Genomic DNA, 14,364 nt, shown 5'->3' with positions numbered 1-14,364 from the left:
ATTTTGTCACATCCTTGTCTTTATTTTTTTCATATTCCCTTTGCATACTTTAACTGGCTTCTGCAGAAGATCAAACTATAAATAAACGCATAATAGCTTAATTTATATCCTCCGTGTTAACTTCCGTATGACGGCGCGCTGCGCAAAGTGTTGCCAAATCCATATGTTACCCGCGGAATTAGGCTACTTTTCCTCTGTTGCAGCGGGATTTTATTCAACTTCGTGGGTTGACGCTAGTTTTGAGAATGAATTGTGCAGACTTCGTCGTGAAAATCTGGAAACCCTGTTCGTATCGTTCTTTTGCGCATGCGCCTCAGTTCAGAACCATGATCTGTTCACACTGGAAATCTGACATAGTCCACATTTAAAACAACAATGTGAACAGCTATACAAAAAAAGAAAAGAAATAGAAATTGGATCTGAGAAAAAAAAAAAATCAGAATTGAGCACCAAGGGCTCGCAATGTGAATGTAGCCTAACCTCGGAGTGTATGACACTTTAGCGAAAACCGTCAATTATGTAAACTTAACGAGATTTCAACTTGATAACATAAACTGCAGTAGGCTATATAAAAAATAAAAAGGCATAAAACCTGAATAAAATGTAATACATTTTGATTTGTGTTCACCTTGCTGCTCTTTACAATATTGTATTGAAAACAACACATTCTCCCTTTTGTCAAACTGACCACAAACAAATAACTGTGAAATGTTTAGATGTAAGTAATCAGTAACCGAGTAAGCTAATTGTGTCTGATAACGTTTGTAATTGCGAGAACAATTTACAAAACGACATAAAACACTGACCAGAATATGATCTTGCACCTGAAAGACACAGTTTGCATGTTACATTAAGATTATTTAGCATGAATTTAGCTTCTATACAACTTCTGTTAACATGTCTATTAATTTATCAGTCCAATGCAATCAACACAATGTTTCCGTCAAAAAAATGAACTCTCCTCAAATCCTTTTGCAAGTTTGCCAAAACGCGCCTGCCTCTATGAATGCGCGTTCGCGTGTCAACGTGGCGCATTGCAGCCAATAGAATTTAGATTTTTCCTCGGTCCCGCCCAATCTCGTCTTATAATTGGCTCTTTTTCATGTCAGTAAATCATTATTGAGGGCACGTAACGTGGCTGCTCCACCCACTTTTACGTGCACTTTAAAGAAGAACAGTGCCAACGCGTACTCCTCAACTTAGGATAAACGGGTGTACTCAAACAGAAATCACTGCAGGCTTGGTAAGTCATTTAATACAGTTTAAGATTTTTTTTCTTTTCATTTTAAACAAATTCCTCTCTAGCAAAAAAAAAAAAAAGCTTTTAAAATGTCAATTGTTTTGTACAGTTCTTTCAATAGTCGTTATATGCTGTAAATCACTGCATACTACAAAACTTATTTTTTATGCTTTAACATAAAATAGTTCATGTGTATTCAGAAAGTTGAAATAAAATACATATGCTGCATCATTTAGTTTAAAATTGAGACCGTTGATGCTAAGCAATGACTTTGTGTGTTTTGTGTGCATAATCCTTTTTTTTTCTTTTCTTTTGTCTATGGCAGAAAGAATTAATAAAAAATGTCTCTGTCTCTTTACACACACTCCTTAGGGAGAATATGCAGCTTCTCATTTTAGGGACACTTGGCCTGTTTGTTGGGGTCACAGTTGCTGTGCCTGCAAAGGAGAAGCGTGTACATCATAAGCCTGACCTCAGTGACCATGTTCATGATGATGCCCATGGATACCAGTATGACCACGAGGCCTTCCTGGGCAAAGAGGAAGCCAAGACCTTTGACCAGCTAAGCCCTGAGGAGAGCAAAGAGAGACTAGGGTAAAAAGAAATGCAAGAGAATGGTACCGTAAATAGGAGAATAGTAATTTTATCATGTCTAACTTTTTTTTGTATATTCCCCATGCAGAAAGATTGTGGACAGGATTGACACAGATAAGGATGGCTTCATCAGTCATGCTGAGCTGCACCACTGGATCAAGCACAGGCAGAGGAGGTACATCGAGGAGAACGTGGACAAGCACTGGAAAGAGTACGACCAGAACAAGGATGGGAAGATTGGCTGGATCGAGTACAAGAACACCACCTACGGATATTACATGGGTAATTAAAACAACATATTACATTGTTTACAACAGTGTAACATCTTTGCAAAAAGAAACCATTGTATTTTCGATAAATTGGTATTACATTTAAATAGACCAAATTGTTTAAATGATAAACCAATAAAGTTTAGACCTTAAACTCCAATATATGCTGCAGAACTAAAGAATATTGATGGTTAATGTACTATGTTACTGTATTTCAGATGTAGAGTTTGATGATGTGGAGGATAAGTCGAGTTACAAAGCCATGCTCACTAGAGATGAAAGACGGTTCAAGTCTGCAGACCGGGACGGGGACGGTGTTGCTACCAGAGAAGAGTTCACTGCCTTCCTCCATCCAGAGGAGTTTGACCACATGAGAGACATTGTGATACAGGTACATAGAGGAAAGCAGATGGCATTTCTACTAGCATGTTTTACAGAAACAAATAAAAATATATATTTATGATTTACACAGAAAAAGTCTTTTAGACCCAGGGCCAAATGTATCTCTTCTTCACATTTTCACAATGTGAGATGTTTAACTTGTGTGATCTGACAATAATAAAGGATTTGAGGAAGTTTCTAGATGATTCTGCACTATGTATGTTTATGTTAAAAAATAAAAATTGGCCATAAATATCATAGCTTACTTTGCTATCTCTTGTTAGCGTTTATCATCTGTCAGACCAGAACAGACCACTTGCGATGCACTGAAACAGATTGCTGTAAACTTTGGAACTTTATTGTTACAGGAAACAATTGAAGACATTGACAAGAATGGTGATGGTAAGATTGATCTGCAGGAATACATTGGTACGTGTCTACACTGTTCCCCTGGGAAAGAAGAAAGCTAACATTAGAACTGATATTTTGTGGCCAGATGAATTGAAAACGTGCATATGTTCCTTTTGACCCTAGGGGACATGTTCAACCCTGAAAATGGAGAGAATGAACCAGATTGGGTCAAAACAGAAAAGAAACACTTTTCAGAGTTCAGAGACATGAACAAGGCATGTATTGGGAAGAACATTTTTTAGCATTATTTTTTAGCATTTAACCAAACAAATCATGGTTCATGATTTGTTTGTGTTTGTTAGGACGGTTTCCTTGATGCCAGTGAAGTCTCTCATTGGATCCTCCCTGGAGAGGTGGACCATGCTGATAACGAGGCCCGGCATCTCATTCATGAAACTGATAAAGACAATGTAAGTGGCTTTCACTGGGTCTTCGCGTATGTGGCGTCATTAATTCACAATAATGCATTAATGGCAATAATAATAATTGAAAATCAATTTTTAATTAATCTTCACCTCTGTCTTCTTTCTTTTAATTTACTGCCAATGAATTGCAATGGACTTCCAACTGCTTCATTTAATTGATTATCCAGGATGACAAAATCACAAAGAAGGAGATTCTGGCAAACTGGAACATGTTTGTCGGGAGCCAAGCAACTAATTACGGAGAGGATCTCACCAAAAGACATGATGAACTTTAATGCTGGCATATCTGGGTACGGGGTGGGCAATATATTTGCGGTGTAGGTGAGAAGACAGGAAACTGAATATGAAAATAAAAGTGTTGGGTAGGAACATTTCCAGAGCCAAAAGTCAGGGATTAGGCTTCAGAGAAGATAGGCATCCTAGTGAGACAGATGAAAGCTTTATTTATTGTCAAACACATTTCGTCCTTTGAAACAAATCACAGTCCTTATGAACAGACACTCCAGCTTGCTAATTGCGCAGTACTGGACTGATATCTTCCAATTGAGAGATGCTCAGGAATACAGCACTGAATACAAGTCCAGTTGCATCAGTATTCAAAATAACAGTCTTGACTGTTACAAAGTAAATTTCACATTAGTGGTCTGTGATTCCACACTCAACATATCACTTACATGAAAAGAGGCTTAGGTGCTGAGAAATTAAGCCAGAGGGAGGGAAAGAGGGCCAGGGATTCAATAGATGGGAGGAGACCAAAGTGATTGACACTTTATTGTTGGAACATTTTTCTCTCTGTGAATTCTTAATAAAACCATGTTAGTTTTTTAATTGTGGACTGGGATTTAATTTCAACGTTCTCACAAAGACATTTCATTGCATTCTAATAAGTCATCTAATTTCTAATCACAAAAGCTTAGTTTTTTTTTTTAATAGTCACCCTCTTGCTCTACTTAATCATTCTTTGTCCTTTGCATTTTTCAAACTGTGTCTGTGTCCTTGATGTCATTCCCAGGATGGTCGTCTCTCTATCAGTGAGATCATGGATAAAATGGATTTCATTAAGGTCAGTACTATAACTGACTATGGGACCCTGGTAGAAGATCATGATGAACTTTAATCTCACTTTGACCAGAAAAAGCCTGAATGTCTCTTTAAACTATTAAAATAAGACAAATGTGTTTTTTGAAGCATGTAAAATGAATGATTTATTTAAAAAGAAAAGAAAAAAAAGCACATCTACTGTATATTTTGGCATTATACTATCTTTGGGATATCACTCAGATTACCCCTCATCAAACAACTGACAACAAAAGCACTACAACAAGTTCAGCAAAACAAGTGACAATATTTACAGTGTCAAAGAGTTGTCCAATCCTCTCGTTTATGCTTGCATAACGGGTCTGGCCTCTTTAGCTTTGAGGTCCACTCCTGAGCCTGCAAAGCCAGTCCCACCCTGCCGACCAGCAAAGACAGACATTTAAACACTGACTTTGTGCATCTGTAAAACATTGAGACACTCTTTATAGCATTAATCCTCTCATACACACCCTCTGGAGAGGTATGATGTCCTTCTCTTTCAGTTCGTCTCCAGTCACTGGATCAATCATGTCTTTCTGTATGAGCTTCTCCACACACTCCATAGTGACGACGGCTCCACTTGAGGGAAAGACAGGAAACAAAAAGAGAGAGAAACTAAAAGTGAGGGCAAGGCCTAAATGTATGAAAATATATACAATTCAGATAAATTCTTGCTGAATAAGGAATTTAAAAGTCAAACTCACGAGTGTCTAAGAACTGCACAGGGCACAGAGTTCCCAAGCGTGTCTTTGGTTACTGCACACACGTATCTGTCCTGAGGAGGAACACATAAAACATTTCCTGAACAGTCCATAAACACCTCAAAGATACTGCCTACAAAGATGTGAAGTAATTCAGAAATTTGGGTCAGTTCTTTTTATTAAGATATAATACAGATTTAAGTAAATAATAAATTAATCAGTCTTATTTCATATATATTTAAATTAGTGTTGTTAAGCAAATATGCATTCAGTTGATCCTAGTGACAATAAATATATTGTTATAAAAAATCTAATAAATGCTGTTCTCTTTTGAACTTTCTATTCATCAAAGAATCCTTAAAAAAACAAACAAACAAAAAAAACAACCTGTCAATGCTGATAATAATGTTTAATTAATAATTTAATTAAACATTAATAATGTTTTTTTGGAAATAAGGATGTAACAATTCATTCAACTCACAGTGCGATACAATTAACATTTCGTGATATGACTTACAAAAAAAATTTAAACATTAAACTTAAGACAAATTATAAATGGAGCGTCCTTTTATATTTATTGATATAATTAAGCGTCCTTTTATCATTTCTCCGATGGTGCGACTGACATGGGAATATCTTTTAGGTCAAATAAATTATGTGCCCAAATAAATACATGTATCTTTTTAATTAATAAATAACATATATAAAAGAAATCTCTTCAGATAAACAAACAAGGGTTTTTGCCTGTGCTCTTTCCTAACTTGGATATATAATAAAATATCACAAAAATATTCCAGTAGAAAATGCACATTGTACAGGAAATGCATCTGAAGCAATAACTCAATAGTCTGATATTAGCTTGTGAAATTATGCTACATAAAACTACATTAAAGCAGGGGGGATGAACAAGAACGCAAATTCGCTTTCTGACAGCAGGTGGCGCTTATGACACAGCAGCGATACAGTGTTTCCTTGGTTACCGCTACTTCAACACTACTTCAATATGCATCATATAGAGGCAAGATGCAAAGAAAATACCATCTTAACGTTTCTGAAGAGGAACAGTCAGATGAACCCCCACCAGCAACTGTACTGCGATTCATTAATCTTTTAAAATCTGAACTGACTTCAAACGACTCTTACATCCCTACTTGAGAATGATTTCTGAAGGACCCTGTGACACTGAGGACTGGAGTAAAGGTGCTGAAAATGTAGCCACAAGAAATAAATCACAATTATTTTGTATTATTATAATAGAGATTATTTAACATTTTTATATTTTAAATATTTCAAATCATTATACAACCTTACCAACCCCAAACTATTGAAATGTAATGTATACACTATTAAATAGAAAGAGAGAGATGCAGGTAAAAATAAAAAAATAGGACTTTTTACTTGGCGTGTGAGGAGGGCCACTCTGTCGAGACTGGGGTCCAGTGGAGTGAAGCGCACTGAAATCAAATCACTCATCTTCAGAGGACATCCTGACATGGGGCACAACACTGTCTTTGACTGAAAAAGCAAGAGAGAAGGAAAAACATATAATGATAACAGATGATGTCCAAAGAGTTTATTTGTGAGGTGTAAGTGCCCCATACAGGGTGAGATCATGACACTAAAAGCTACTGAGCACACAAGAGTGGAGAACTGACCGAACCAGGAGGAGAGATGGACAAACAAAGCAATCAAGGGCACCATGACCGATCAAAAGAACATTTGGCATGCAAACTGATTTCAGGGCAAGCATAATCTCTTGTGTAATGCTCTTCTATGAATGACACCTGACTACTGAAGACCCAAGGTTAGGTACACGTGGCTGGCAAAGAGCGAAACGTGACAGATCTAGAGACCTACAGGTTTTTTAAGCAAGGTGGGCTTGGCCTCTGGTGTGAGGCTGGGGATCCAGAAGCTGGGCAGAGCTGAAGAGGAACTGGACGCTCCTGTGTCAGAACTGGAGGAGCTGCTTGAGCCCTTCTGGCTTTCTTCATCCTTAGATTTATCTACAGAAACATGAGGTATACACAGATAATCCAACAGGAATCTCATTGTGTTGTGCTTAAGTTTAAACCTCCTTGTCTAGTTGTCACACCTGAGGTAAAGGGGTTGATTGGCTTGGAGACGATGTTGTTCTCTCTCTGTTTGAACTTCTCAGCTCTCTCTCGCTCCTCAGACTTTGACTCCAGCTGGCCTTCACTCTTTAGAGCCTTTTTCTGCTTCTCATATGCCTGAGTTTAAAAATGTGTGTGTGTTAGACAAAAACAGAGAAGGACATTCACATTTAGAGCAAAATTGATTTGTAAAAAAATATGCAAACCTTCATTTTCTTGGCAATGTCTGTTTTCTGGTGAAGGATGTATTGCAGGATGGCTTCTTTTTCATATAAGTATCCATCTTTACTGCAGGAAGCAAATATAAACACAAACACATCCCAGTCTCCAAGCTGCCGACACGTAAATGGGCCAGTAACACTCAGTAAGACTACATAAAACAACCGCATGCAGACAATTTCAGCATTAAATAATTTCTATGAGCACAAATGTGTCTCTTACGTCACGACGGGGTCCCTGCAGGGCTGTAAGGACAGACAGCAGCAGTCAAAGTCTTTGATCGCATCCTTCCCCAAACGCACACTTTGTGTCCCATAACCAGAAGAGGCTGAAAATATAAAGTGAGATGCACAATATGTTATTGTAATAACATTGCAATCATTTCATGAGACAGACTCATCGTTACATGGATACATTACCGGTGTCTTTCTTCTTCTCGTGATAAGTGTAAACGGCTCCTGCTGTGCAGTTTTTCCCGTGTCGAGTCATGTCTGTCCTTTACTGTACAGAATGAATCGTTTTTATGAAGCTGGAGAACAGATTTTGCACATGGTTTTACATAAATACTAAGTCGGCCCATGAAGAATATTGCTTAGTGAAAAAGCACATGAGGAGGATTTCCCGGGAAACCCATAATAGACACCACACATGTTACAACAAACCGGAAGCAACACATTAATCAATAGCAATTTGTTCGATCATATATTAATATCAGATATAAAAGTGCGAGTATAAGCACAGACGTTGCTGTTTACCTCGTATGATCCTGAACCGGAAAAGATATTGTCCTCCTCTTCCTGAATCGTCATACTTTTCAAAATAAAAGTTCGCAGAGAACGCTGGAATGATGCATCAAACATAAATGGACATAAAATAATGATTTGAATTTAAATAGTTTATTACATCTAGATTATAGCAGAGCTTCTGCTACAAAATAGTACATTGCTGAAGGGTCTTTCTACAGAAACGTCCACTTTTGGTATGGCAAAATGTCTTAAAATATATTTATTTTTCTAACATTTAAACTTAGACCACATTATTAGATTACCTTTTGCCTTTATGAATACATATAAATGACAGCTTAATTATTTTTCTCTTTAGCTTTTTTAGCAATTATTTCAAGACCAAATGAACCATTTTTTGTTACTGGTGTTACCTTCTTTATCAATATAAAAAATATAAAAATAAATTATAAAATATTTTTTCTTGATATTTTTTTCAGCACATGTAGTCAGAGTTACAGAAGAATAATGAAAATGCAAGAAATAAGGAGATTATGTTTTATTTATTTAATTAAAAAATATATTTTTTAAAATTAATTAATTAAAAAAACAGTAATGTAACACCAGTGACACAATCAATCACCAGTGACATGAGACCTGATATACTGATCTTCACTGGTGACAATTTTCATGAAAAAAGCATTTTACAAAATGTCTGCTGTAAGGTATGTTGTCAGTCATTGCATACTCACTAAATTAAGTAGTTTAATCCATTTTTATTATAGTTTTTTTTACAGTTCCCTAACAGTAAATAGGTCATACCAGTGACGTCAACTAAAAGCTTAATATGAAATCATGAGTTAAATGAGAAAATGTCTGATAATTGAAAAGAAACAGCGGACTTAACATGGGCTTTTTCATAGATCTTTAGAAAATAGGAAGGAGGAAGTCAAGTGATGTCATCAGTGAGATTTTTATTACAAAATGACAGATTTTTGTCAAACGTTAACACCAGTGACACAAATCCTGGGGACCACTGTTTTCAATATACATTTTATAATATTTATTGAGCATTTATTTTATTATGCCATTTATATCATATAGTTGATAGTTATGAATACATTTTTGTAATTGAAATGGTAGAAAACATGGGGACAAGCAGTTTTGTGGTGCTTGGAATTCTTTATAATTAATTAAAAACAAATATTGCCACATTTATGGTGCAAGAACTTCTAATTGTTCAAATAACACATTGTTTATTTTACAATATAAAAAAATTGTAACCCTAATGTGTTTTTCAATAGTAATATTTCTATAAAGACTAAGGACAGAAAAATTAGTATTTAAATAATAAAAGTTAAAGCTGATGCTGCACACCATCGGCCAAAAACAGGCCTTTAAGTGAAAGTGACGTGACATTCAGCCAATTATGGTGACCCATATTCATAATTCGTGCTCTGCATTTAACCCATCTAAAGTGCACACACACAGAGCAGTGAACACACACACACACCGTGAACACACACCCGGAGCAGTGGGCAGCCATTTATGCTGCGGCGCCCGGGGAGCAGCTGGGGGTTCGATGCCTTGCTCAAGGGCACATAAGTCGTGGTATTGAGGGTGGAGAGAGCACTGTACATGCACTCCCCCCACCCACAATTCCCACCAGCCCGAGACTCAAACTCATAACCCTTCAATTGCAAGTCTGACTCTCTATCCATTAGGCCACGACTTCCCAATTCATGTCATAGGCAATAAATATAACTAGCCTCTTTTTTATGTTAATCCTCCCAGCTTTGTGTCTTTTACCTGTTCTAGTATTTTATGAAAAGGATGCTCAATGAGCAAGTTATTCCTCCAAGGCCTCTTTAATGCAGATGGTTGCTAATCATCTAAAGTTGCAGGATAGAGAATGACTATAAAATCACATGTGTGTGAAAATAGCAAAAAGAGACATCAAGTAACTGAACGTTGACATGGACAATGGTCAAACAAACAGTTTATCATTATTGTTTATTGACCCATGACAACCACGTAATACAAAGAGACATATACAGTACAGACCAAAAGTTTGGAAACATTACTATTTTTAATGTTTTTGAAAGAAGTTTCTTCCGCTCATCAAGCCTGCATTTATTTGATCAAAAATACAGAAAAAACTGTAATATGGTGAAATATTATTACAACTTAAAATAATAGTTTTCTATTTGAATATATTTAAAAAAAAAAATTTATTCCTGTGATGCAAAGCTGAATTTTCAGCATCATTACTCCAGCCTTCAGTGTCACATGTAACATCCAGTCTATCACATGATCATTTAGAAATCATTCTAATATTCTGATTTATTATGAGTGTTGGAAACAGTTCTGCTGTCTAATATATTTGATGAATAAAAGGTTAAAAAGAACTGCATTTATTAAAAAAAAAAATTTCTAATAATATATATTCTAATAATATATTTTCTTTACTATCACATTTTAGCAATTTAACACATCTTTGCTGAATAAAAGTATTGATTTTATTTAAAAAAAAGAAAGAAAAAAATTGCTGACCCCAAATTACTGACCAGTAGTGTATATTGTTATTACAAAATAATAAACAAACTTCTTTTTTTTTTTTTTTTTTTCATCAAACTATCCTAAAAAAGTATCACATGTTCTGAAAAAATATTAAGCAGCAGAACTGTTTCCAACTTTGATAATGAATCATCATATTAGAATGATTTCTAAAGGATCATGTGATAATGATCCTAAAAATTCAGCTTTGCATCACAGTAATAAATGATAATTTAAAGTATAATACATTTAAAAACAATTATTTTAAATTGTAATAATATATCACAATATTAAATTTTTTTCTGTATTTTTGATCAAATAAATGCAGGCTTGATGAGCAGAAGAAACTTCTTTCAAAAACATTAAAAATAGTAATGTTTCCAAACTTTTGGTCTGTACTGTAAATGTTATAGAGTGTAAATATATAGTGCACTAGTTATTTTCTTATTAGCATACTTTTACTATTGGACATCAAATATATCAAGGCCCGCTCCTGCAAGTAAAGAGCTTTTCCTTTGTTTTTTTTTGCTTAAGAAAAAAAATCACACAAGTTTGAAACAACATGATGGTGATTAAACGATGACACAGATCCCTTTAAGGCCATATTTCAAATCACAAATCATGTTTGGAAATCATATTTCGTCAGAAAATATCCATATTTTTGGACAGAAAAGTGCTAAACATCACAACCTATTGGATTCAACAGAGACAGACATCTTCCACATATCATCAGTGTTGGGGAGTAACTACTTACATAATTTAATTACAAGATAAATGTAACTGTAATCTGATACAGTTACTGAGAAAAAAAAAGTGTAATTAAATTACAGTTAGTTATGAATATGTTAATGATTACAAAGAATGTTACATCTGAGTAGCCTATTTTCACACACACCCATGCAGATTTAAAATACGAGACGAGATTTCAGGAGTTGAGGACACAGAATAGGACACATGCTTATTCAACAACTGTTTTATTTCCTGTGAGGCATTGTTAGATGCCAGTGTTTTCTCTCATAGCTAAGCAAAGATTTGATTTCAAAAACAGTGTCATAACTATTAAAAGATATCTTATGATTTTAAATCTGTATTTAACCTCAAAAAGATCTCAAAGTAAAAAGAGGTGCTAAAGTCTGATTGTGATCTGTCTGTGAGTTACAGTTAAATTATTATAATCTTAATTCGAGTGAAGAAAGATACTGAAAGTCTTACAGAAATCGCTGTAGAGTACCAGTGAAAGGTTAACCCTGTGCTACAAATGTTTCAAAATAATTAACATTTGAAAACATTAGAAATTAAGAAAAGTAATTAAAAAGTAATCAAATGTAATCAGTAACATTACTTTAATGAAGTAATTGAAATAGTCACACTACTTATTACATTTTAAATAGGGTAACTTGTAATCTGTAACCTATTACATTTCCAAAGTAACCTTCCCAATACTGTATACAATTATACTCTGTCTACATTGATATGTTTTTGAAAGTATTAAAAAAAGAATTTTTGAACTTACACACATAAATAAAACGTTCCCTCATTTTATTCCATAAGTAGTCTCAAAACAACACAGGTTTGCAATTACACTTCATATCATATGTTAATAACAAGACTGTTTAAAAGGGAAATGTTGTTCAATTAAATACATTTAATTTAAGGTAATGAAATTATTTAAGTTCCACGTGTATGTATTTTTTGACCAGACTCTAGCGTGTGATGTGATTATATTAAAAAGGCAATGAACAAGGCTACGATGTAAATCCTGAAATCTGTCAAACGCAACGCCCAGGTGCACGTTCCTCTTTTGGCCACATGGTGGTGACAGATGGTTTTAGTTGTCGTCGTCGTCGTCGTCATCGTCGTCGTCATCATCATTAAAGACGTCTGCGACAGTCCTGAAAAAGAAGAGGGTATAGGCTACATCAGTATATGACTACGGTTGTAATAACCATTGCAGGTTTATTTGCAAGAGAATAGTATCTTACTTATAGATGGATCCAGAAACAGAGTCAACAAAGCCACCTTTTAGAAAAAAATAAATTGTAGTGAGTTCATAAAATAATCAGACCTTGAAATTATCCACAATCTAAACATTTAAAATACCATGTATGAAATTGCTGTATTGTGTTTCTTACCTGGCTTGCAGACGGTCTCACAAACAGGACAGAGGTAGCACTTCCCACAGTCCTGAAGAGACAAAAGACAGTTAAAATGTTCTGATAATTTCTTGCAATTAAGTAATTGTTTGTGTAAATATGTGCACATGGTTTTGTAGGGAAAATGGAACACTCTATAATTTAGCCATCTATAGCTTCAGACAAGCACATAATTTGCATTTAAACACTTACTGTTACTGGCCTGGACCTCCACATGCTGCGACTAATGCAAATTATTATGTCATTAATGCATGCTCTGGCTATCTGCAGCTCTAGCATCACTGAACAGCTACAGTAAGCACAGTTTATCAACAATATATCCTGTAGGTTTTACCCCCTCTGAAAAAAATAAATAAAAAGTGTATATATATATATATATATATATATATATATATATATATAAATTAAAAAGAAAAAAGGAAAAAGAAAATAGAGATATGTTTGGGGCCAGGAGTTGGACTGTAGTTATATAAAAACTCTTATTTACCATGCATTTCTTAGAATGGCTTGAGTTTGAAAAGTAGAATTTAGCACTTTCAATTTCAAGGTTCTTTGGGTAAACTGTATTGTATTTCTTTAGGAAATGTGTGTTTGTGTTGGGTTTCTCACATCACAGAAATCACAGTATTCAGCTTTGTCTCCCTTTTTGCATGGGCACTTATCACAGCTGTCGCAATGCTGAGGGGAGAGGGAAATGAGAAATTGCTGAATCAAGGCCAAATTTAAAGCAAAACTGGTTGAAGACAGACTGAATGAAGGCAAAATTAGACTACAAATAATAGTGTATTTTATTAGAGCTCAGAGGATCTTACCTCACAGTGGGCACACAATGAACAGAGGGATCCTTCATGATAATCATCATCGTCATCATCATCTGAAAGACATATTGTCAGCTGTGAGATTAAATTATTATTATTGACATGTGTATGTGAAAAATGTAGTAAAAATTGTGATGAGGAACAGAATGAATTAGTCTTACTCACATGAACACCACTTTTTTCTCTCTTTCTCTCTTTCACACACATGCACATACACAACTCACCACGTTTGAGTAAATGTATATATGAAAATGAACACTATTTTATACACATACACAAACAAAAAAACTGACAACTAACATGTATCACAAACTATATACTTATTGTATATTTAAAAAAACAATAATAATAAAATAATTAAAGGTTTATAAAAGGGTTATATTAATATCATTATATGACAACATTTTTTTGTCTAAATGCATTTAGATTTCTTTGTTAAGACAGTACAACTTTTGGGCTACAATTAATAAATTATCTCTGTTGATTGCATATATAGTCTGCTATCCAAATAAATAATACTTGGCAAAAATGATAATTCATTTGAGCTCAAACATTTCAAGACATTCACATTTAAGTTCATTTAAAGGTAAAATAACAGAGGTAACAGAAATTACACTGTGCAACACAGGATCATTTGATTTATTCATTTTAGAGTGGGGTTAAGAGATGTGGTGCTTTGTACAGCAC

The 14,364-nt window shown here is 34.7% G+C and overlaps 3 protein-coding genes across 6 annotated transcripts in view; 1 reads left to right on the top strand and 2 right to left on the bottom strand.

Annotated features, from left to right (window-relative positions):
• Positions 1–1,100: 1,100 nt before the first annotated feature.
• LOC132149196 (calumenin-like) lies at positions 1,101–4,507 on the top strand. 2 transcript variants are annotated; one of them, XM_059558206.1, is made up of 7 exons: positions 1,101–1,243; positions 1,613–1,834; positions 1,923–2,116; positions 2,322–2,494; positions 2,853–2,913; positions 3,019–3,305; positions 4,333–4,507. In XM_059558206.1, exons 2-6 carry the CDS (start codon positions 1,620–1,622, stop codon positions 3,135–3,137), a joined length of 762 nt encoding a protein of 253 aa, XP_059414189.1. In that variant the 5' UTR covers positions 1,101–1,243; positions 1,613–1,619; the 3' UTR covers positions 3,138–3,305; positions 4,333–4,507. The 2 variants fall into 2 exon arrangements, with proteins under 2 accessions (XP_059414189.1, XP_059414190.1); XM_059558207.1 differs by lacking the exon at positions 4,333–4,507 and adding an exon at positions 3,488–4,148.
• LOC132149195 (nitric oxide synthase-interacting protein) overlaps positions 4,499–14,364 on the bottom strand; it is a 16,353-nt gene continuing 6,487 nt past the window's right edge. Inside the window, exons 1-10 of one of the 2 annotated variants that reach the window (XM_059558204.1) lie at positions 8,184–8,246; positions 7,848–7,924; positions 7,651–7,756; positions 7,416–7,497; positions 7,191–7,326; positions 6,956–7,101; positions 6,497–6,613; positions 5,102–5,172; positions 4,868–4,976; positions 4,499–4,773 (exon numbers count right to left, since the gene is read on the bottom strand). In XM_059558204.1, coding sequence (XP_059414187.1) covers positions 4,702–4,773; positions 4,868–4,976; positions 5,102–5,172; positions 6,497–6,613; positions 6,956–7,101; positions 7,191–7,326; positions 7,416–7,497; positions 7,651–7,756; positions 7,848–7,917 — 909 coding nt within the window. In that variant the 5' untranslated portion in view covers positions 7,918–7,924; positions 8,184–8,246 and the 3' untranslated portion in view covers positions 4,499–4,701. Of the gene's footprint in view, positions 4,774–4,867; positions 4,977–5,101; positions 5,173–6,496; positions 6,614–6,955; positions 7,102–7,190; positions 7,327–7,415; positions 7,498–7,650; positions 7,757–7,847; positions 7,925–8,183; positions 8,247–14,364 lie in introns of those variants that run through there. The other variant, XM_059558205.1, reaches the window with a different exon arrangement.
• Positions 12,229–14,364, bottom strand: part of LOC132149192 (germ cell nuclear acidic protein-like) — a 4,749-nt gene continuing 2,613 nt past the window's right edge. Inside the window, exons 2-6 of one of the 2 annotated variants that reach the window (XM_059558198.1) lie at positions 13,672–13,719; positions 13,469–13,537; positions 12,839–12,890; positions 12,689–12,725; positions 12,229–12,598 (exon numbers count right to left, since the gene is read on the bottom strand). In XM_059558198.1, coding sequence (XP_059414181.1) covers positions 12,535–12,598; positions 12,689–12,725; positions 12,839–12,890; positions 13,469–13,537; positions 13,672–13,719 — 270 coding nt within the window. In that variant the 3' untranslated portion in view covers positions 12,229–12,534. Of the gene's footprint in view, positions 12,599–12,688; positions 12,726–12,838; positions 12,891–13,468; positions 13,538–13,671; positions 13,734–14,364 lie in introns of both variants that reach the window. The other variant, XM_059558197.1, reaches the window with a different exon arrangement.

Source organism: Carassius carassius, chromosome 9 (genome assembly GCF_963082965.1).
Source record: "Carassius carassius chromosome 9, fCarCar2.1, whole genome shotgun sequence".
Lineage (NCBI taxonomy): Eukaryota > Metazoa > Chordata > Actinopteri > Cypriniformes > Cyprinidae > Carassius > Carassius carassius.
This window is presented reverse-complemented; position numbering and strand designations above follow the sequence as displayed.